This window comes from Colias croceus, chromosome 1, assembly GCF_905220415.1.
Source record: "Colias croceus chromosome 1, ilColCroc2.1".
In the NCBI taxonomy this organism is placed as follows: Eukaryota; Metazoa; Arthropoda; class Insecta; order Lepidoptera; family Pieridae; genus Colias; species Colias croceus.
This window is the reverse complement of record NC_059537.1, coordinates 872,343-896,853: the sequence shown is the minus strand read 5'-3', so window position 1 is coordinate 896,853 and position 24,511 is coordinate 872,343. Positions and strand designations below refer to the sequence as shown.

The 24,511-nt window shown below is 32.9% G+C and overlaps 2 protein-coding genes across 2 annotated transcripts; both read right to left on the bottom strand.

The window, feature by feature from the left end:
- Nucleotides 1–9,529: 9,529 nt before the first annotated feature.
- On the bottom strand, nt 9,530–10,207 carry LOC123697412 (integumentary mucin A.1-like). Its single transcript, XM_045643928.1, has one exon. It carries the CDS (start codon nt 10,205–10,207, stop codon nt 9,530–9,532), a length of 678 nt encoding a protein of 225 aa, XP_045499884.1.
- A 9,830-nt stretch (nt 10,208–20,037) lies between these two features.
- Nucleotides 20,038–20,820, bottom strand: LOC123694747 (alpha-crystallin A chain-like). The gene has a single exon (XM_045640304.1). The coding sequence runs from the start codon at nt 20,770–20,772 to the stop codon at nt 20,101–20,103; it is 672 nt and encodes a 223-aa protein (XP_045496260.1). The 5' UTR covers nt 20,773–20,820; the 3' UTR covers nt 20,038–20,100.
- Between the last annotated feature and the right edge of the window lie 3,691 nt (nt 20,821–24,511).

Here is a 24,511-nt window from a genome sequence, read left to right as displayed (position 1 = left end):
ATATGTCTATAAGTCAGTCAGTCTTAAAAATTGCGATTTTTGGATATTAATATCTACGCAACTGTTTAATCTGTATTTATGAAATTTAAGGTTCTTGTTTATCTTGAGGTCCTCTTGATATGTACCAAATTTGGTTTATATAACTTAAATAGTTTTCGAGTTATAAGGGGGTGAAAAGTGGCTCGAAATGGTTCGTGTAAATATACACACGGCTGCTGCTCGCCAGTTCTCTTCGCTTGAACTCGGCTTGACACGCTGCCGCGTGTCTAGATCTTTTACCGACTTCCATAAGGATGTATTTTTATAAAAAACGTATACATATTCAAATAATTACATAAAATTTGTTTCAACCTTAATGGTATTTCAGATTTAATGTTTTATATTTCATTCATAAGCTTTCCCAGAAGTCAAATTAAATGAATGAATTTTGAGTTTGAATTTATTCACTCAAAACCTGAAAATAAAGAGTTATTTTGTTCAAACCTGTTCATTATACCAGTTTATTTTTTATACAAAATATCTGACAAAAGAAAATACAAATAAATATGACTACGTAAAAGTGTAGGTTCTTTTGTGAAAGATATACCTATAACTTCTTATCTACTGAACGTCTAGCAGAGTTAAATGCCCACATTTTATTTGAAATATTATCTACCGGATGCACTTATCGACAAATTTGAACACATTACTCTTTTTATAGTTATTTTCCGTCTCAGTAAAGCCATTAGAATTTCATTGAACAATTATAATTAAGTGTGTAATAAAAAACATATTAGTTGTATTATCAATGTAGCTAACCATTACCGGATGATGTCAGAGTAGTTTCTATTTCTAGAACTTTTTATGTACAATATACTTACAATATACTTTTTATGAATGTGAAAAGAATAATATATTTATCATCAGCATACATCACTGCTCTAATCTATACTTTAATATTATAAAGCTGAAGAGTTTGTTTGTTTGAACGCGCTAATCTCGGGAACTACTGGTCCGATTTGAAAAGTTATTTCGGTGTTAGATAGTCCATTTATCGAGGAAGGCTATAGGCTATATATCATCTCGCTAAGACCAACAGGAGCGGAGCACTGAGGATAACACCGCGGAGCACAGCTAGTTTATTATAATAATATAATATTATCATACATCTACTTCAAGGGCTAAATAAAGAAAGACTGCATGATGTGACTGGTATGTTATGTGACCTTTTTAAGGATAGCAAATGTAAGTATATATTCTCAGGCTATACTCAGTGGTGGGGTTTCAGGATGGTAGAATCCATAACAGAGTCTCACAAATACAAACAATAATTTATTCAATTAGACTTCTTTCATTCACCATTTAGGTATCACATCACATAAATTTCATCTTAAGCATCAGCTGAAATTTGTTCCCATTTAAGGACATATAATATCCTATGTTCTTGCTTCATATAAGAAAAATAGGCAGCGTAAAAATAATGACGATAATTATGGAAGCGATTATAATATTATCGTACTATTTTGTTAATATTATTTGCTCCATATAATTAGATAGCGATTGGGTTATTCACTGTCTCTATAATCTTTGATTAAGGCTATTGAAGATAAAATCGATAAATAAAAACACAATGCTAAGATAATATTGTCTCTGCAAATAATACTTTTATATCTATAACAAAGAATTAATTAACTAATCGTAATCATAGAACATCTTCTAAGTGCAATATTGTCAAGGAATTCAACAACATTGTCATGAATTAAATGTTTTACGCTAGTTTTTTGAAGCGAAGCGAGCGAAGCGTGACGCGTCTGCTCATTTGCTCTTTGATAGTTTAAAGGAACGGTTTGTCCGTAGCTAATACTAGTCATTTAGATTATACGCAATTTACCAATCGATTAGGAAGAAATGATAATTACCTGCTGAACTTGTCTTAAAAGGGGAAGATTTATATTTATAGCTCCGATAAAGTAATAAATTACTTAATCGATTTTGAAAATAACGCGGCATAATCCTTATTGACGCGCGCCATTTATATTATATCTTTCCATTACGGGTCAAGTCGGTAATAATTGAAATTATATTTTGAGTACAATTTTGCATATCATTCATCAAACTGAATATTTAACAAAACTGACTAATAAGCATGTTTGGTACAATCGCCTTTGCTTGCAATAGATCTGTTTCTACTTACTACATCCGCTACATTGTCTCATTGATAATGCTTGTGTTATTGTTCAACGTTTTGTGAACTGCTTTCTGTTTCAGAACGAAACGGACAATAAATGTAACAGTTATTTTTTTTGCAAATGAATATTTTCGAACAGTTTTTACAAATGATATAAATGTAAAAATCTACCTGTATGTTATGCTTAAATTATATAACTAACTTAAGCATCGATTTGTACGATGCGTAGATTAAAAATTATGCTGGGCAAGCTATTAAAAGAAAGCTAGAAAAAGATACTAAAAATTTTTAACCCTAATATTATACAGTAATTTATTACCAAGGGATGAAACCACAAGGCACAGAGACATTATAATCGTTCATTTGGATTTTGAATGCTTTCGCTTGACTAGATTTGTTTCCTGGATAAAGAAGAATTGTGGCCTTACCCTTCTGCCATAACCCACGCTGACCAAATGCAGTGTCATCAAACTTTACTTTCTAAAGATGCTGATTTTATGACATGTTTGGTACAAAGACAATTTGCGGAGTCGAGAAATGACATAGGATAGGTTACTATCACACTCCCACGAGTACGGGATCTATGTGGGTTTGGCTTTATCTATGCGAGCGAAGCGACGGGCGGAAAGCTAATTATTAATATACTAGGTTTCCGCCCGCGGCTTCGCCCGCCCAGTCAAAGAAAAACCCGCATAGTTCCCGTTCCCGTGGGATTTCCGGGATTGCGTCATTTTTCCGGGATAAAAAGTAGCCTATGTCCTTTCTCGGTTATCAAAATATCTCCATACCAAATTTCATGAAAATTGGTTCAGTAGTTTAGGCGTGATTGAGTAACAGACAGACAGACAGACAGAGTTACTTTCGCATTTATAATATTAGTATGGATTAGTTTATATATATAAAATTCTCGTGTCACAATGTTAGTCTGCATACTCCTCCGAAACGGCTGGACCGATTCTCATGAAATTTTCTGTGCATATCGGGTAAGTCTGAGAATCGGCCAACATCTATTTTTCATATGTACCACGGGCGAAGCCGGGGCGGACCGCTAGTTAGTTTATATTATTAACATAAGAGGTAAATATCTCTGTGTTACAAATATTTATAAAGAGATTCGCAATAATGAAGTGCTTGAGAAATCTGGGTCAAAAAGAATAAATAATATCATGTAAATAAATAATATCTATACAATTGTGTACTGTGTGTGTGTATTGTGTGATATTAATCTCTTATTACATTTATTGATACACCACTTCCTCGTGTCTGTTTGTACTTGCAATATTATACTTATTCTTTCATTACACATTTTATAATTTATTAATCAGTAGATATGTACGCGATCGATTATATTTTAGATTAGAGGTATCGAGATTATAACAAGAAATTTCACTCGTGGTTTTCATTAAACTGATACATAGAATGATGTAATACTTGGTGCTGTTAGTTCTTGTATGTAGTTATTGTCGTTAGCAGTGCATAACCGATGTTCCCAAAACTAAAAAGGTTCTAGGGATGTATTTATACAGGACACTGCCAACACTACGAAAACAACAATTAAATTATTTCATGGAAATTGTGAAAATCGATCCGAAATTTATTATTTTCGCACATGGATTTATTTTCGCTTAGATTTTAAAATACATTGAGAATCCACAGAGAGTAGAAATACATTTATTCACAAACCATTGCACTAATTCTTTAAAAACTATTCCCATCTCGAAACTCTTACTTTCATTATAATTTTATTAAAACTTTTCTCTTACATTATTTTATGTAAAATAGTTTGAGAACAAAAATATACATGACCCATAAGTCTTAGAATTGAAACCGGGCATCGAACCCTGAACATCGTGTCAAGTAAACCTATGAGAAACCGTGACGTCATAAGGTGAACAAACGCACTTGCACGAATTGGTGTTTTTTTATATTATCCGATAGGTACAATTTTACTGTCGGATCCGATATCGCACCGACCACACGACTTATAAACTAGGTAACTTAGAGGGTATAATCTTGTCAATTCCATTATATCGTACATTCTTGAAATTTATTACAATGTTAATAACCGATAGTTAATGAGTTATCACATTATAATAATGAGTTTTAGAAAGACAGTAATTATACATACCTGACATTATCATAATTATTATCTTCGTCATGTGACACAGCGCTAGAATTGATACTACCTCAAGGAATTTAAGAGCTACCTACACCTGATAGGTATTCTCGAATTCTTAGTGCCTTCTTGTAAGCTGTAATGAATAATGATGCAGTGCTATTTTATATCATATTCATATCGAGAATACGAAAGCTCGTGTACTCGTTGTTCTATGATGCAAAAACACATACTATGTCTAGCCAATTTTGAGCAAAATATACAAAGTACATATTATGTCTAGCCAATTTTGAGCCAAAATATAGGCAAGTACACAACTATACGATACGATACGACACTAGAAAGATTTTGAAATATCCCAGTAAATGAGTTTGGTGATGTTCGAAATAGAATAAAGCTTCGATTAATGCATAAAGTAAAATAATCCGGACGATATGACGACCTTCTACCAATTAATCACAATAAATCATCGTATCGGATACAATGATCGGATATTGTAAAAGGCGCAATACGCCAAATTACATTTTGGTGGCAAATGTTTGTCATTCTAATCACGTTTTAAAGCTGTGTTACGAAGTCTACCATTACAATGTAGGTACCATGTAGGTACGATGTTTAGACGATGATATTATTTTTGTTAAATGACTGCCAAAGAAAAGAATTGTTGAAATCGGTCTAGTAGTTTATGCGTGAAAACCATACGTATATACAATATACATACATTATTACAAACCTTTCCTCTTTATAATATTAGTATAGAAGTAAAGATAGGTTCAAACGACTACATTTTTCAACGCATGCTTTATATTCAAAAATAATTTCTGATGAAATTATTGCAATATTTCGGCTCCCAATATCTTGCTAGCGGTTAAACCCGCATCATTCTACATTCCACAAACGCAACCCATATCAGTTGCTGGAAATAATTACAGTTAAATAATTAAAATTGTTTCTTTTTTGTCGAAATAACAATTTTACTAAATAGATAAAATAATTTAAAAACATCTATCTATACTAATATTATAAAGCTGAAGAGTTTATTTATTTCAACGCGCTAATATCAGAAACTACTGCTCCGATTTGAAAAATTATTTCTGTGTTAGAAAGCAAAGGGCATTGAAACTTTCTGGCATATCAAACCCGCCGCCATTTTGATTTTTTTTCAAAATCGCGGCGCACGATTAAAGTGGTATGTATGGATAGAGGACACATAGACAAACAAAAAATGTCTAATAACATAGTACCCTAAAGTGTCACATTACCGAGATATTTGGAGGTAAATAACAGTTTATTGGAAGAAAGTAGGTAGATTCATTACATAAAAACATACATACATTACATAAAAATGTAAGTAATGTAATGAATACCTACTTTCTTCCTGTAATAATAATAATCTACCTGGGAGTGATTATTTGGAGATAATATCATGCATATAGACACGTAATAAGTCTGTTTTTAGTGTTCGTCGTACTCATAAGTGAATATTTACCTCCAAATATCTCGGTAATGTGACGCTTTAGGGTACTATCTTATTAGACATTTTTTGTTCGTCTAGGTGCCCTCTATCCATACATACCACTTAAATCGTGCGCCGCGATTTTGAAAAAAAATCAAAATGGCGGCGGGTCGATATGCCAGCGTCCATACAAAAAGTTTCAAACCCCTTTATCTTGGCTGGCTATAATATATCATCACGCTAAGACCAACAGGAGCGCGGCACTGCGGATAAAACCGCGGGGCACAGCTTGTGTAATATGCATTGAATGTAGTCTAAGCTTTCGTAAGTTTACATGAATTTATTATAAAAGAAAAAATATTAAAGAATTTACATCTCGTAACATCTCGAAGTATGTACTTAAATTCAATGAGTCGTTAATTTATCCAAAACGCGTAGGAAGAGATTTTGATGAATAATTTATATTTAAAAAGAAAACTTCGCGACCCGCGTTCTTTAACTATGGGCTGCAGAAATTAAAAAGTTACTTTATGACACCACTGTTTTTGTATGAAAACTGTGAATTTTTTGACCATCTGTGTTTGAATCATTTATAATTTTGATTTGATGTATCAAGATCATATTATTTGATTAAAAACAGGATTTTATTTGATTTATATTATAATAGCAGTAGGTAATAAATGTTATATAATGTATGAGACTTTCGTCTTTCGATGCATTCGTCTGCATCTTCGATTCAACAGTATTAATATACAATAAAAAGTTTGAATCCTTTCAATATTTACTCAAGTACTTCAGTAATAAGACCAAATACGACAAACCCATTAGCATGTCGGTGATATTTTATTTTCACTCCAAAATACTTACATTAAAATATTACACTATATAAACAGTTTGGGTAAGGGTTAAGAGACATTTTTTTAAGAGTTCAATAAAGTCCAATACCAAAAATAAGATGTTGAAATATGTAGAAGCAAAAAATTCATCAATATAATAAATCACGTAACATCAAACGAATCTCAAATATGCTAAAATCTGACCTATTCTTGACAAATGACCTTGAACTCGATATATAGGTAATAAAGTAGAATTAATTCATGTTCGATATCAGTCTGGCATATTAATATATACTTTATAAAATAAATCAGTAAAAATCTACGTGTATATGTGTGAATCTTGGAGCAAGTGTAGTAGTAAATCGTCATTTACTTTACTTGTATGTACGAGTATGTATTCTCATATAATATGTATACAATAAATAATATTTTATCTTCAATAATAATATAATAATAATATATAAAGGTATGCAGTACGGAATGTGGAAATATACTCGTACTTACATTTCACTCACTAAAATGAATAAAACAACCGACTTCAAACTTGCACTTGGAACATTTACAAATACAGACAAAAATGCTCATAAAATAAAAACTACTGGGCCTATCCGAATAAAATTTTTATGGGACCAATTCGACACCATCCCGCATCGAACAAAAAAAAATCACGTAAATCGGTTCAGAATCCTCGGAGTAATCGGTGTACATACATAAAAAAAACATACCGGCCGAATTGATAACCTCCTCCTTTTTTTGAAGTCGGTTAATGAAATATGACTTTTGACAAGGATTGATAACAATTCTATTAACTTGAATCACAGAGTTCCTCCATCAATATAAATATTATTTCTTCAATGTGTGTACTGATTAAAAAATAATCCTTGATATATTTTCGACTCCTACACACAAAGGATTGCGTGTTAAAAACTTCTTTTCGTACAAAACAAAATTGACCTAAATTTTAAGGAACCATTAACATGTTGAAGTATCTGATTTCTAGAATTGTATCGAATAAAATCAGTAATCGAATGATAATTAAAATCGATTAACATTTAATAGCATTTATAGTTAGAATATGATATATCGTTAAACACGGATGTTCCTTTACAGGAAATGTTGATTATAGTAATGATACATCTGCGTATAATAAATTTATAATATAACATGACGTTTTATCATAGAGCAGCATAATAATACTATTTCTTATTGTATCTATTTATGGGAAATTGTAGATAAATAAAAAATAACTATGTTTATCATCTTGCTCATCTTAGATATTATGGAATCCAAAAGAACATATTAAAATAATCATAACCTATGAAAAATATTTTTTTCAATTTTAGTATCGACATTCGACGCAATATCCGTGCAATATCCAGATTTATTATTAACGACACCTGACAGATTTTTTTTTCTTTGAGCGTAACCATACAGTATTCCATTTATCACTCATAGAGTCACATAATTATGTAGAGCTAACTTCCGATAAAATAAAAACAAAGAATAGAATAATAGTCAATTTTCCTGCAAATGCAAATGTACTTCAATTTTCCTTACCGAAGCAAAAGAGTTTCATGTAGGTACATTAAAAAAATTAATAGACCATAACCGTGGTATGATAATATAATGTTATTGTGTTTATTGAGGTTCGACGACTCCCTTTTTTTTCTAATTTGCATTGAAATAAACTGCATACCTGTCCTTATTTATTGCAGCTATATCCGAGGATTTGTCAGCGGATGACGCTATTCTCTTTTGCCTTCTAACAAATGATTTTAATGTTAAATCTTTCCTGTTCATATTACATATTTTGTGACCTTGTGAAAAACAGAAGTTTGTTTGAACATGCCATCTCAGGAACTACTGAACCGAAAAAATATATGTAACCGTTGAATATGTAGGTGAGCCCTGAGTGTTCAATGCTTTATACGTAGATACCACGGGCGAAACCACGGCGGACCGCTAGTAAAAATATAGGTAAATACAGAAAAAAAAGAAACTAAATCTTCCCGCGTATAATTATATCACATATGTAACTTAATGAGTATTAATTTAGAATTCGGTCTAACGTTTGATGTATAGCCGTTAATCCCAAGATAATCAAGTCAGCTTCCGGGAATATTGTGGAATTGCTTTACAGGGAATTTCGTGAATTAATCTTTATATTAATAATTCGCATCAAGGTATTGTCACTGCACTTATGAATATTATTATAAACTAGCTGCTCCGGCAGATGCTGTTCTGCCCTATTGCCCCCTTTTTTCTCCATAAGAACCGTCTTTAGGTTATCAAAAACGTAAAAAATTTAAATTCGACGAGCCGTCTCTATACTTACGCTTAGCAACACATTTGGGTTTTTTTTCTATTATATAAATACAAAAACACTGTTTCTATATCGAACACTTTCATAATAAGACCCCCATTTTATGCAAAGATTTATAACAATATTGATATTAATTTTTCATAAGTAGGCTGATTTGATAATAAAAAATCTAAATCGTTTCATTGATATATCACGGACGTATGATGATGACATAGATTTAATTAGCGTATGTATAATGAGACGATTTTACAAGGTTTTCTGGCCAAATTAAAATGTGATGAATATTGGTGACGCAAATTACAAGTAATGATTTAGCACATTAATACTACCTGCTTGCATATTTTCCTCAAATTAAAAAGCGATTCGTTATCTTTAATGATGCGTGAAAACATGTATCTACTTTAAAAAACTCAAAAGTTTTAATATGTTTGTCAATGATAACAGAGGAAAATACCACAGTTTCCGTATCGGTCGAGTGACGTAGCATTTTCTATTGTTCGGTTCAATTCAAGCAACTCGGTCCCAATATGTATTCGAACTGCGTTTCTGCCATTACGCGTGAACGCTAAACGCATACCAACCAAGCAAAACACTGCAGATAAAATTATTTATTTATTACTCTAACATAAAATTAATACGTTACACTAATCGGTTCCAAATCACTGACTTCATTTGTTTCGTAAGGAGTTGTGTTGAGTGTGACGACTTCAATGTAAGGGGTCGTGGCTTCAACCTCTTCAACTTTTGTTGTTTGTTTTTCTTCTTCTTCGGGTACAGTGGTAGTAGCTTCTGCAATACTAGTGGTAGGTTGTTCTGATTCTGTTGTTGTTGTATTGTTCTGTTCTTCAGTTGTTTCTGCTTGTGTAGTCGCCTCAGGAACATCAGGTTGAGTAGGTGGGACAGTGGTCACCTCTGGAACTTTTTCAGGAGCAGCAGGAGTCACAGTTGCGCTCTCAACTGGTTTCACGAATGGTTCATCAACTACAACTATAGGAACTACTCTGTCTTCATAAACTCCTTCCTTCTTACCCTCATTGGGTGTAGTTACAACTAAATAAGCGTCACTATATAACTTCGCAGATACATCGTTGGTATTCACATTGGTTGGCAAAGTAGCTGTGTATAAAAATTCACTTGCAATATCACGATCATCATCCACAGTTTTCTTGTTTCCTTGTAGATATATGTACTTGCCTTTAATTTTCACGCTTAGGTCTTCACTTTTGTAATTCTTGACTTTGACTATGACATTTGTGTAATCCTTGCCAGCTTCTATTTGAGGTCCAATATCAGAGAAGTTAGGGAACATTTCAATTATTGGTTTAAAAATACTGAATAAGGGGAAAGTAGAATATATAGAACTCTTGTCCGCATTTTGATCTATAATCGCTGTGATGGAACTATGCGCTGGTTTGTCAGCGGGAAAAGCGATGGCTATTGAAAATAGCGAAAACAAAACGATTGATCGCGCCGGGAGCATTTTGAAAGAAACGTGCGCTTGTGTAAATTATGTAAAAAAAACTGGCTGTCGCGAGATCGTCGGAGGTTATATACAAGGAGGGGTATTGCGAGGCGATCGAAAACCGGCCCCCATTACGGTAGATTTTTGATACAGATGCTGCAAGGTGAATTTTTTAACCTTCAACGAGTCGAGTACTGTTTTGGTGTATTGAACTTTTGGTTGCTCTGAAGTACTTTATTATTGTGTTATCGGTAAAATAACTTTTAATAAATGGCATGGAACCGTTATTTAGGAATTGCTTTTATTGCATACAAGATAAAGATCGATAAGTATTACGCCTTTCATTACTGTTATTATTGCAGGTATATTTTTGTGTGAGTGTATATTTATTCTGTCAGTTTTTAGAGATAGGAATTCTTACTTAACTTGATTGGGAATCTGGCACAATTCGGAGCTATGTGTAGTTTTAATGATAATTTGGAAGTTTGCAATATCACCTTGTTAATGCAATGGGTGGCCCGAATGGTGATGACCCTCTGTTTTCAACACATTCTTATTTTTAGTATTTTTTATTCGTACGCAAAAGTCATATGACTAAGTTTTTATTAATCTAATCAACATATTTTATTGGACATCCAATTTATGAGCAATGTGATTGCAGCGGTGTTGTAAAAAGATACTCACTATTAAATTAATGTGATTCTAATACTCCAGTCTAATAGTGTTGGTTTTGGTAAGCCCTCACACTCGTATGCATATAAATCTAAATTTCCTAACGCAATTTGCATGCCCTTCTTACCTCGAACCCTGATAGCCTTGATTGCAGTTAGCTTAACCGCAGATCCACCCCTGCTCCATAATATAATGCAGTTATTATGAAGCCTTTAAAATTACTTCGTGTTTTTATAAACCCTTATAAGGAAAATTTATAGGACAATACCTCAGTTCTGGGTCGTAACAAAACCATTACAATCACTCTAATTGAATAAACGGCTTATGATTAAACTAATGTTTCCTCTCATTTTACAATTTTTCATGACCCATTTACATGACATAAACTTTTGTTATGCAAATGCATTCTATTTGTACTGATTGTTTCACTGATTGGTTTATGAAGGTTACCACAATGTTCTCATATGACTTCAAATAATAATGGTAGGTAACGTTTTTTTATGAAGAGGACAAATGAGCAAATGCCTTCCCTGGTGGCAAGGTAAGTCTTATAATATCATAATAGTCGTCTATAACAGAAGGTACAGATATTGTTTACTATAAAATACAAGCGAAAGGATGTAAATTATTAATGTATTTGTAAGGTATAAAAAATATATCTCATTTTAGAACTGTATTTTAAAACCTTAAGAACGAAGATGAGAGAAGAGAGACGAAGACGAGTAGAAGTCACAGTCTTAATAATACATTTCTCCGCCAATTCTGCTGTTACTTATGCTTTTAAACTATTTATTTCTTGCTGCCTCTATCATTTTAAATTACTTGAATCACAGATATTTAAAACCTCCATTCAGAACAGTTTTAAAAGAAGTCCCGATAACACAGCCATGCAGAAAGACAATATGAAAATGATCCCTTCCATACACACAGAGACACTATATTAATACGAAAAGAGGGAACTTTAAATTTAAATGCTGGTGTATTTTCCAAATGGTCACGTATCTCCTGCACGTGATGTTTCTGCCATCATCTCGACTTAGTAGATGTTATCTTCGGTTTTTCAATAATTGAAGGTCTCACGATATTGATTCTAAATACCAAGTTCATAAGGTTGATATTCCGAGATTTTGTTTTATCCAACTTACCTTTATCACTTTGAAATGTATTTAAATTGTATATTTTGTATTTGACAATTATTAGACTATTACATTTTTAAAACATTGAAATGTACTGCACTTGTAGCGTTATTTAAATGCGCTTAATTTAAATAATTAAATTAGAGCAAGTTGAACTAGTGAAGTTAGACCATTTTATTTAGTGAAATCTAATTTCTTAAAATACAATTCCATCTAGAAGTGCATTGTAACAATACAAAATGTATCTTACATTTTAACCGACTTCAAAAAAGGAGGAGGTTATCATTTCAGCCGGTATGTTTTTTATGTATGTACACCGATTACTCCGAGGTTTCTGAACCGATTTACGTGATACTTTTTTTGTTCGATGTGGGATGGTGTCGAATTGGTCCCATAAAAATTTTATTTGTATAGGCCCAGTAGTTTTTATTTTATGAGCATTTTTGTCTGTATTTGTAAATGTTGCAAGTGTAAGTTTGAAGTCGGTTGTTTTTAACGCAGTTATTATTACAAATATACTACATGTTATATTAAAATGATATACTCTAATGTATTGGATAATTTGTATTTTGTTAACACAATAATTTCACTTTTTTCTACGAAAGCATTATGTAAATTTCATTGAAGGTTATTTTAATCAGTGTAACATGAATATGGCTAAGCTGCGAGAAATGCGATAAACTCCATGCAGTCTGGAACACGATACGGTAATGGCCTTGATTACAAATTCTTGCAATCCTATAATATGAAACTTATTATGTGCATGGTTATAGAGGTTTGCAGTAAAATCACTATGTAGTGATAACAAACTCTACCACTATTAACATATAAATACTATAACAAAAATAAAAGAACTATTTGTTAGTATATCGTTAGGGAACACCATAATGTATCTAGTTTATAATAACACACCTAATTAGGTGATTAATCGTTGACTTTGATGAGAGACTAGGTGTACATAATCTGAATGACTCTTATTAGAAAACTAGCGTATATTCACCAAGGTTATAGTGTATACTGTATTATGATATTACTTATTTAGTATTTTATTAACGATATTAAGTATCGATAATATATAATTTAATCAGAGTTATTTTGCCAAATTTTTCAAAATAAGAGTAGCTCTTACAAAATTAGCAATCTGGTAGAGTAATAAGTTGGTCAAGTTTTTGTATGAGAATGAATTGGAAGATAGATGTACGTTTTCGTATTGTTGTTTGAGTACAGATTTTTCATTGGAATCAGTAGGTGTAATTAATTTCAAGCAATAAGTTCAGTATTAATTCAAATAATCACTACATAGTATAAAACAAAGTCGCTTTCTCTGTCCTTATGTCCCTTTGTATGTTTAAATCTTTAAAACTACGCAACGGATTTTGATGCGGTTTTTTTTAATAGATAGAGTGATTCAAGAGGAAGGTTTTAGTATATAATTTATAAGGTTTTAGACAAAGCGGGCGAAGCCGTGGGCGGTAAGCTAGTTAGTTTATATTGGAGATTTTGGCAATGTATGTCAGATGGTATTTCGTAGTGTCTTGTTATTTAGATTTCTATTATATTCTATTTCGTTTTTTAGCATTATGTAGATATTAAATATAAATCAATAAAGCAATCTAGCATTTTATTTTTCTTATGTTAGCTACAGTAACTTTGCAGCAATGTTTAAATCTAGGTATACCTACAACAAAATATAATTCGTTCTTTTTATATAACGAACAGTGTAATTTTTAATCAATTTACATATTATAACTAATCGACTCTACACCATAATTCATAAAAATCGCTCCAACACGTCAATGAGTTTGAATTTAGAAATAGATACTAGAGATTATTTTCACTAACCTATACAAATGCATGTTTTTATGTGATGGATATTGCGTGAGCGTATCGAGGGCATGAGGAAGCCACAATTATGGCCGACATTATGTGTTTACTGTTTAGCGATGACAGCTGTTTCACCTGCGTTGGATTACATTGTGTTAACATGATACCGTGCGGTGGCCGGGCCGTGCTAGAGCCGGGAAACAAATTAAATCTATTGACAACGCCGTCATCTATTGACCGCCTCCTTGGTACAGTGGTTGACGCGTGAGCGTAGAACCGAGGGGTCCTGGGTTCGATTCCCGGTGGAGACGAAGAAAAAAAAATATCTCGGTCTGGTAGGACACAGAAGGCTGATCACCTACTTGTCCCTAAAGAAAATCGATCAGTGAAACAGATGTATGCATAATGCATCTGCCCCTTACCCCACTACGGGGACACGGGACTTCACTTTTACAACGCCGTGCCCTGTCCGTACACGGCCGAACTAGGGTCAGGCATGAATTATTTCATACAAAAAATATACAATAATTTTTGATCGTGAATCGAAAGGGCGAAGGCGTGGTCGCGACGGTGTAGCGTAATTTTACATGCAGAATAATGCATATTGCATAATCCTTTTACTTTTCTAGATATTCATAAATTATTTTGCTTTTATACTCTATACTAAATGTTCGATTCTCCACTTTTACTCCCTTTTTACCTGATAGTGGCGTTTTTCAAGTCTCAATACAAGATCTCCGAATAGTAGTCTGAAAGTATGTTTTTTAATTTATTATCTTCTTCTATTTGTTAGGTTGTACGAAGGTTGTACGTTACACGGTGCGTGTCGTTAGATACTTTTTGAATATAAATCTAATCTAATACTATGAAGCCGAAGAGTTTGTTTGTTTGAACGGGCTTCTAAAAAATTATTTCCATGTTAAATAGCCCATTTATCGAGGAAGGCTAGAGGCTCTATATTACTAGCTTTTCGCCCGCGACTTCGGGCGCGTTTTCAAAGAAAAACCCGCATAGTTCCCTTTCCTGTGATTTCCGGGATAAAACCTATCCTATGTGTTAATCCAAGTTACCCTCTATATTTACGATAAATTTCATTGTAATCGGTTCAGCAGTATTTGCGTGAAAGAGTAACAAACACAAACACATCCTCACAAACTTTCGCATTTATAATATTAGTAGGATAGGATAGGATTGCGCTAAGACACACAGGAGCGGAGCCACGCGGGTAAAACCGCGAAGCACAGCTAGTGCTAATAATTAGTATATAACACTAGATTTCCGCCCGCGGCTTCGCCCGCGTTTGCAAAGGAAAACCCGCATAGTTCCCGTTCCCGTGGGATTTCCGGGATAAAAACTATTCTATGTGCTAATCCAAGTTACCCTCTATATGTGTGCTAAATTTCATTGTAATCGGTTCAGTAGTTTTTACGTGAAAGAGTAACAAACATCCATACATCCATACAAACTTTCGCATTTATAATATTAGTAGGATGTGTCCTACCATGACAAAAAACTAACAGCAAAAAACCAGCGAGTAAAAAAATTACAAGCCTATTAAAGTGTACTTTATAAATCTTCTTCACTGATTAATTCTTTTGACTATTTCTTATACGAACTGCTCCTGCAACACTGAGATTTCGTTTATCTACCGAGCATCGAACCCGAGACCTCTAACGAGTTATGCGAAACACGGTCAGGCTCCTGGAGATCAAAGGTAAAGGTATCTCTTTACTTCGTATAGGAATATTATTTATATATACTAATACTATACAAAGATAAGATCACTGCAGCACTTTGAGACAGTTACCTACAATGACGAACTCTACATTATCAGCTAGTATATAGTACTTATTACTATATAATATATATTATATACAAAAATAAAAATAAAATAAATATCGCTATAAAATTGCAATAATTTATAAAGTAAACACTTAAAACTAATTCTGTGACTCATCTAATATTATATTATAATGGCGAAAGTTTGTATGGATGTATGGATGTATGGATGTTTGTTACTCTTTCACGTAAAATCTACTGAACCGATTACAATGAAATTTAGCACACATATAGAGGGTAACTTGGATTAACATATAGGATAGTATTTATCCCGGAAATCTCACGGGAACGGGAACTATGCGGGTTTTCCTTTGCGAACGCGGGCGAAGCCGCGGGCAGAAATCTAGTAAATTATAATGCACGCTATATTTAATGCTTATCAGTGACCACAAAATGTCATTTAGATTATTTCTAAATATTATGGGTAAGTTTCAATAACATTAATAATATCTATAATATTTAGTTCAAAATCTGGATTAACACAAGCAAAGCCAGCGTCAAATACTAATAAACTATATCGTGATTTTCATATTAAAAAACAGATAATATTATGTTGGAACTTGTAAGGCTGGTTGCAGAGCTTGACCGACGTCGATCGACGACGACGACGACGATCAGTGCGTACGTCAGTCGCGCTTGTCATATTCATATGTATGGATTCATAAAACCAAGAAGCTTATATCTAATACACTGGAGATTGCACTATGACCAAAAACTTGTAACAAGAAAATATGATCTAGAATGACGTCAGTCATGTTTTTTGTCTCTTTCTGTTGAGTGACCACGCTGGTTTGTAAATTCAGGATTTTTCAAAATAGAAAAAACTAAAAATCATGGTCTATAAATAATAACGACAAAGGTATATTTTTAACAGTATTTATATTATAATATTATGGTCATACTTTATAGGTACATACAATTTTAATTGGTATAGAATGATAGTTTTAAACAACTTTTGGCTACAAAGCTTGGATATGAACCGATATATAGCATTAACATCCTTTGTAAATAGAGGAAAGTTGTGATTTGCATCAGATGCTGTTTACCAAATTGTAAGCTACTCAGATCTTCTTTTGAAACGCGTTGCTTCGACTGGTCAATTTCAAGCCAAAATCATCAAAGAAAAACTGTTTAGCGGCCTTGCACAAATTTCAGCTAACTTTACAAAGTTTATTTTTCAAAAGGTATTTTTTTCTGGGTCGTAATCCTCAGTAACCTTGATGGGCACATATATTTCTTTTTATTTTACTTTTTGGAAAGCTGAAATACGTAAAACAAAAAAAATATAAGGTAAGTTAAAAAAGTATAAATTTCAATGTAAAAACGAACAATCTTATAACTACATGTGAGTGCAATACCGATGTCGTGTGTTGTTTCATTACTAGTAACAATCTTTAAAATGGTGTTCTAAATTTTCATCATAATATTGTTATTACAATATATTCTCCTCGCTATCCATAAAAACTCGTCATCATGGTTACCTTACTTGTTAAATTTGTTTATTGAAAACTTGTTGAAAAATGATAAAGTATTGGGGAAATAACAAATTTAACATGACTGCTTACTAAAATGATGCTAAATTAGACAATTTTTGCCATTGAAATGATTCTAAACAGGTAAATGCAGGAGTATTGAGGAATATTGTAAATAACGTAAATATACACTTGCCTGTGAAATTCTATGCCAGAATTCGGTGTCCAAACGCTTATATCCAAACGAATATAACATTGTCATCATAACTTAAAAGATGAGTTTCATACAGTTTATTTCCTTACAGATTGCCTAACTGTAGATAAAAGATAGTGCTGTTCTCCTGCTGCTCCACTTAAGATAGCGCTGTTTATCATTATTTTTATTTAAGTTTGTATAATAAAACTAGGTTTCCGCCCGCGGCTTCGCCCGCGCTGTCTAAGAAGAACCCGCACAGTTCTCGTTCCCGTGGAATTTCCGGGATTGCGTCATTTTCCTGGGATAAAAAGTAGCCTATGTCCTTTCTCGGCTATCAAAATATCAACATAAGTACCAAATTTCATAAAAATTGGTTCAATAGTTTAGGCGTGATTGAGTAACAGACAAACAGACAGATTTACTTTCGCATTTATAATATGTATTAGTATAATGAAGGTTTTAGGATAATTAATGAGATTTCTTGATATTATCAAGATACAAACTCGAATCCTAGAAAAACATTATGTAGTATCAATTTAAGCATTCCGAATCGGTGGTAAATTTTAAAAATATGGTATGACGATTCAAAAGTGCTTCTAGAAGAAGTCTTATTGAATAAATGAATGTCTGAGTTTGAGTACGAGTTTGAGTTTTGAGTTTGAAAGGAAGTTAAAATCGGCTACTCGTATCTCTATCGTCTATACTCATAAAATACAATCTAGCACACGATTATCATACTTTGTGTAAAATAGAAAGTCCTGTAAATGTATTTACCTCACACAAAGGTGTGACATATACACCGTTGTTAGTAAACACAGCTGCAGTGCGTGATAATTGTCCAACTTTTGTATAAAACGCAGAAGGAAAGCGATGAGTTAAGGAAATGATGTTTTATTATATGCGTAATATGGTTTTGTTTGTTATTATTGTTTGTTTGTTATTATACCAGAAACTAAGTTTTATAGATGTTGTGCTGTTTACTCCTTATTTATTAGAGATCTTCAAGGTTTAACAAAGGCTCTGAATCCGCACATTATTGTCTAAATACATAAAAATAACACTTCAAATAAAAATATATGCAGAAAACAAAACCAACACCAAAAAAATATGTATTTTATTAAGAATTTGTTTCACAATTAAAATACCTACTAAGTACTAACTACTGCTAATAATACTGCTTTTTAATTATTACGTCAATAGCCGTATCAAAGCATAAAATTTTAAATACGCTAAAATTGAGATACGTCAGCAATGTCACGAATTAATAATATACGATATAAAAAAGAAAAATGTATTGATCTTGTTAAATAGGTTTTTGGCTTATTTTACGAAAGTGTGGTGTAATAAATAATAAGTATCCAATTATGTTTGAGTGTGTGCATTTAAGAACTATTATGTAGAGTAGGTACGATAGACTTAATGCTTTGTTCAAATTGAAAATTATAATATAAATACATATTATGTTTGGGGAATACATAAGTATATTATTAGAGCTGGATTACTATTTCAATTTATAAAAAAATGTTTGCTATGAATTTCAATTATTACAACATTAAAAAAAATTAAGTACTTGTCTAGGTCGATTATGTTTTCAAATGAGAAACCGCTTCAAGACAGGAATAATTTAGATTTTAGCCGATCCTTTTCAATCAGTATAAAAACATGGTAAAATTAGTGAAAATTCTGTAAAATGATTAATGAATCCAAAAGCTATTGTGAAACATTACGAAGCTAAAAAGAACTTTGTTATTAATAATCTCAAAGGCTTAATATTCGTAAAAAGTATTTCTGACGTTTTCGTTCCCTTATTTTAATAAAAATAATAGTGTGATTCTATTTTTGCATAAAATCTAAATAAGAAGTCACGCGCGTAAATTCTTTCATGCTATATCTATTGTAACTATTGTAATTAGTACATTTTCTTTTGTTATATTATTAGTTACTATCTGCTCCGCGCGGTTTCACCCCCGTGGCTCCACTCCTGTTGGTCGTAGCGTGATGATATAATTATAGCCTATAACCTTCCTCGATAAATGGGCTATCTAACACCGAAAGAATTTTTCAAATCGGACCAGTAGTTCCCAAGGTTAACGCGTTCAAACAAACAAACAAACAAACAATCAATCAAAAAAACAAACAAACTCTTCAGTTTTATAATATTAGTATAGATTACTGAGATAATAACAAATCAAACTTTATATTGGTATAAGTTTTAAATTGGTAATTTATGACAGCAAACATATTTCTCAGTCAAAACAAATAATAGATTGAAGTGAATGACAATATTGTTTGACTGAATATATTCTAACGTGACCACATTTCTAAATATAACTAATTTAAACGCTCTACGTTCATTGTATTATCCAATAAATTATCGCAAGCCATTACCAAAATAATATCACACGAAAATTCTCGAAGTTTCTAATTCAGCACACATAGAAAACAATAACAAAAGAATTCAGTGATAACACCGGCCAACCACGTCCGTAGTTACGTCATACGCATACTGCGCCACACAGTAACAAATAAAACACTACATATTATACAAAAAGGATTTATTAAAATACTGATTTATAAATACATACTTATTCTAAATATCACTTAAGGTTGGACTTCGTTCGCTGCGCTGTTCTCTGCCTCGTTCGTCAGGGTTGGGCTCGTGGTCGGTTCCCGGTCCGCGGCGGTCGTGGGTTCCTTCTTATCTTCAACAGGGCCGACTGTGGCTACCTCTTTGTCTTTGTTGAACGCCACACCGGCTTCTGTGATCGGCACGACGCGCTTCTCAACCCTCTCCTCAGATTGACCGTTCAATGGCACCGAAATTTCGAGGATATCATCCGTGTAGATCTTAGCGGTCACATCGGAAGCGCTGGCGTTGGACGGCAGGGTGTAAGTATAGAAGAACTGGCTGGCGATCAAGTCGTGGTCGTCTTTCTTCGCCTCGTGGGAACCTTGGATGAAGATGAAATCTCCCTTAACTTCCACCTTCAGGTCGTCCTGCTTGTAGTTTTTCACGTTGACGATCACTCTGAAGTTCTTGTCGTCGACTTCGATTTTGGGGCCAAAGTCAGCGATCGATGGGAACAGGTTCCAGATGGGCGAGAAAAAGTTCATGAAGGGGAATTTCGGGAAGGTGAACCATGGTACGTCTCCCGCGTCATCGAACTCCTCCGGGACCGGGATGCTGATGGGGTGCGTGGGTTTATCGGCCGCCGGAAGAGCGGCGGCGATAGCGAAAAGCGCGAAAAACGCGAACAGCCGCGGTGATAGCATGATTGACGTGCGTCGCTCACGGGTGGGTTAAAAAAACTGCCGGCGCCGTGGGAGGTGTAGGCTTTATAAAAGTGGTGGGGGGTACAGAGGCGAGCGCATCGCTGCACCGGCGGTGACGCACCTAGAGTTAAATTACAGATGCGACACGCATAGATAGCCGCGAACGATCCGGTTAGACGTTCAGAGAAAACATAAAGATGAAAGTATTTTTATAGGGTAACATTATTGAGCGTTGAGCATAAGGGAACATCGTCGGTTTTTGCTAGCGTTCTATTATGAGACTGTTGTGATTGTTGGTAATTAATCGCTAATTTTAATGAGTTCCGCTTAATGTACTTTATGTGTGATAAAAATTATTTTACAATTACTTTTTGACATATTTACATAAATTACATAACATTGTGTAATTTAACACGTATTTCTTTTGTAAGATATAAATAATGTATTTTCCGTGATGACTTTTTGTAGAGATTTAAATTAATACCAATGATTAAAATTAAAATGAAATGAAGTAATATTAAAATTTCATCGCACAAAATATTTAATTAAACTATCTTTAAAACGACATTCGCTCCGGGATAAAACAATTAAAATTTGCCTGATTCTGGCAATTGATACACTTGCATAACCAGCTGTTTAAAATCATATTGTATTATTTAAAATTTAAATAATTGAAAATAAAATAGTGGACATTTTGTGAATAATTTATTTAACGGGAAGTAATGACAAAACAAACTCCAGAGGCATTATCTCTTATTCAGGGATGGCTTATTAATTTGAGATGATTAATGAAAAAAGTAAAAAGAAGACCTCAAAAAAGTTTATGTACCTATTGATTAAAAAAAAATATATTATAAATTATGATTAATGAAAAAAGTAAAAAGAAGACCTCAAAAAAGTTTATCTAGGTATCTATTGATTAAAAAAAATATATTATAAATAAGGAAATAATACATTTATCTGTATCCATAATTTTCCAAGACACTAATAGCTATGATAATTTAACAAATTGCCTAACGAATTAAGAAAATTTCCATCCCATTTTCATTTTGGTTTCCTCATAAAACTTAATTATGCTACTAATTAGACAACCATATTCGGTGTTATGACAAATCATGTGCGTTTAGCTTTAAAAATTAAATTATGCCCGTTTACTTAAGTAATTGACAACTAAACAATATTTAAATAATGTTTTCTTAATATTGTAAAGAAGTAAAATGCATTGCTCACACATAAATTGCTGACCCAGACATACAATCTAAAAAAAGTAGAATGTACTCAAACATTTGAACAACAACTGTATAGACATTAATTATAATACATTACACAAATATATACACTTATCTAGTAAATAATGGCGAGGTCTCAATAATAATGTAGCTTCAATATTATGTCTGTCCGTCCGTCGGTCACCAGGCTATATCTCATGAACCGTGATAACTAATAATAAAGATTTTTAATAATGTTTTAAAACAATATGCAGGCATAAAGTATTGTACCGCATCTGCGTACATACAATAATAATCAACTCCGTGGCCTTGTAAACGCTTCTAGACTGATCGGGTACTCATTTACTTAGCTACAAACGATGTTCGACCAACGTGACTCCACGATGTTTGAGTCAGCTCATATAATCATGTTTTTCATATTTCTCTCGTTTTCCCTTAAGGAAACTTTTGGTTAACAATGTAAATTATGTCTTTTTTGTTAGGACGTTAATTTCTATGTAAATTTTGTTTTGGTAATTTTAGCAGTTTTTAAATAGTTTGTTGTTTTAATTGACTGTTTCGTTTTCGATTTTTTTTCAGTATCAATTTTAAAATAAGGCTCTGACTTCAGACGGTGGTATCTTTTAGCAAAAAACAAAAAGGTGTCTTATAGGTTTAATTTGTTTTTCTTTTACTTTTGAGCAATAAATTTAATATCCATTCATTCGTAAAAGAATTCACGTGATTCGAATACATGTGTTATATTTAGGTTTATAGTTCTTGTTTATATTGTTTTTCCATTTACACATTTAACACAGACAGACCATAATAAGACATTATTTATGAAAAAAATAAACAAAAACATCATAATCACATGTTTTTGTTTACCGTGCCATAATCATGTTCTGTAGGTAATAGGCCCACTTATTTTTTATTAGTATACATCTAGTATAGTACCTATTACATTATCTATGTTATATATACTTCCTTAACATTACTTGCGATACAAATAACATCTCATTATACAGTAAAACATTCCAATGTAAACTATAAAATATAATATAACTAGCTTACCGCCCGCGGCTTCGCCCGCTTTGTCTAAAACGATTTGAGATTTAAACTATCCTATCTCTCAAGTTGGATCGAACTGCACATGGTGTGCGAATTTTATTATAATCGGTTAAGTGGTTTAGGAGTCCATTGAGGACAAACATTGTGACACGAGATTTATATTCTAATATATAAAAATCAATGCCACTTTTCGTTGTAATTCCATAACTCGAGAACGGCTGAACCGATTTCGATAATTCTTTTTTTATTATATTCCTTGAAGTACGAGGATGGTTCTTATGTAGAGAAAACGTTAATATGTACCACGGGCGAAGCCGGGGCGGACCGCTAGTATATTATTAAGAAGAAGAAGATAATCTATACTACCTAATAGATATTATAAAGCTGAAGAGTTCGTTTGAACGCGCTAATCTAAGGAACTATTGGTCCGATTTGAAAAATTATTTCAGTTCTGAATAGCCCATTTATCGAGGTAGGCTATACCCGCTATAGGCTATATTATATCATCAATTCATCACGCTAAGACCAACAGGAGCCGTCAGCCGAGCCACGCGGGTGAAACCGCGGAGCGCAGCTAGTCAAATATAATACCTATCTAAAAATGAAACAAATTCTATGTAAAATCTAATTAATTTAGTACCTATCTTTTCGCATTATATTATAATCGCATTTCTTACATAATACATTGTCTTTCACATTAATATCTACATGCATAGTTTCTTTTCTTCTAACTGAGTACTTGAAAGAAATTTTCCGACCTGATTACAGCAATGACTATTGACCGATTACATCGAAGGGTGTTGGTTCAATTTCCATATCTATATAATCAACTAGGTGTTCCCCGCGGTTTCACCCGCATTGCTCCGCTCCTGTTGGTCTTAGCGTGATGATATATTATAGCCTATAGCCTTCCCCGATAAATGGGCTATCTAACAACGAAAGAATTTTTCAAATCGGACCAGTAGTTCCCGAGATTAGCGCGTTCAAACAAACAAACTCTTCAGCTTTATAATCTAATATATAAAAATCAATGCCACTTTTCGTTGTAATTCCATAACTCGAGAACGGCTGAACCGATTTCGATAATTCTTTTTTTATTATATTCCTTGAAGTACGAGGATGGTTCTTATGTAGAGAAAACGTTAATATGTACCACGGGCGAAGCCGGGGCGGACCGCTAGTATTAGTATAGATTTACTCGTATCTAATCTAATATTATTTTCTATCTATCTATTGCTAATTTTCATGTAAATAATAAGAATTAGCAGTATCGGAGCATTACTCTTTAAATGATGTTTGTTTTTCAGTTATTGAGTGTCCTTCATACAAACTTTGTTTATTTTACGATTAGATGGTTGGAACCAGTAATCTATACTAATATTATAAAGTTTGTTTGTTTGTTTGAACGCGCTAATCTCAGGAACTACTTCCGATTTGAAAGTTATTTCGGTGTTAGATAG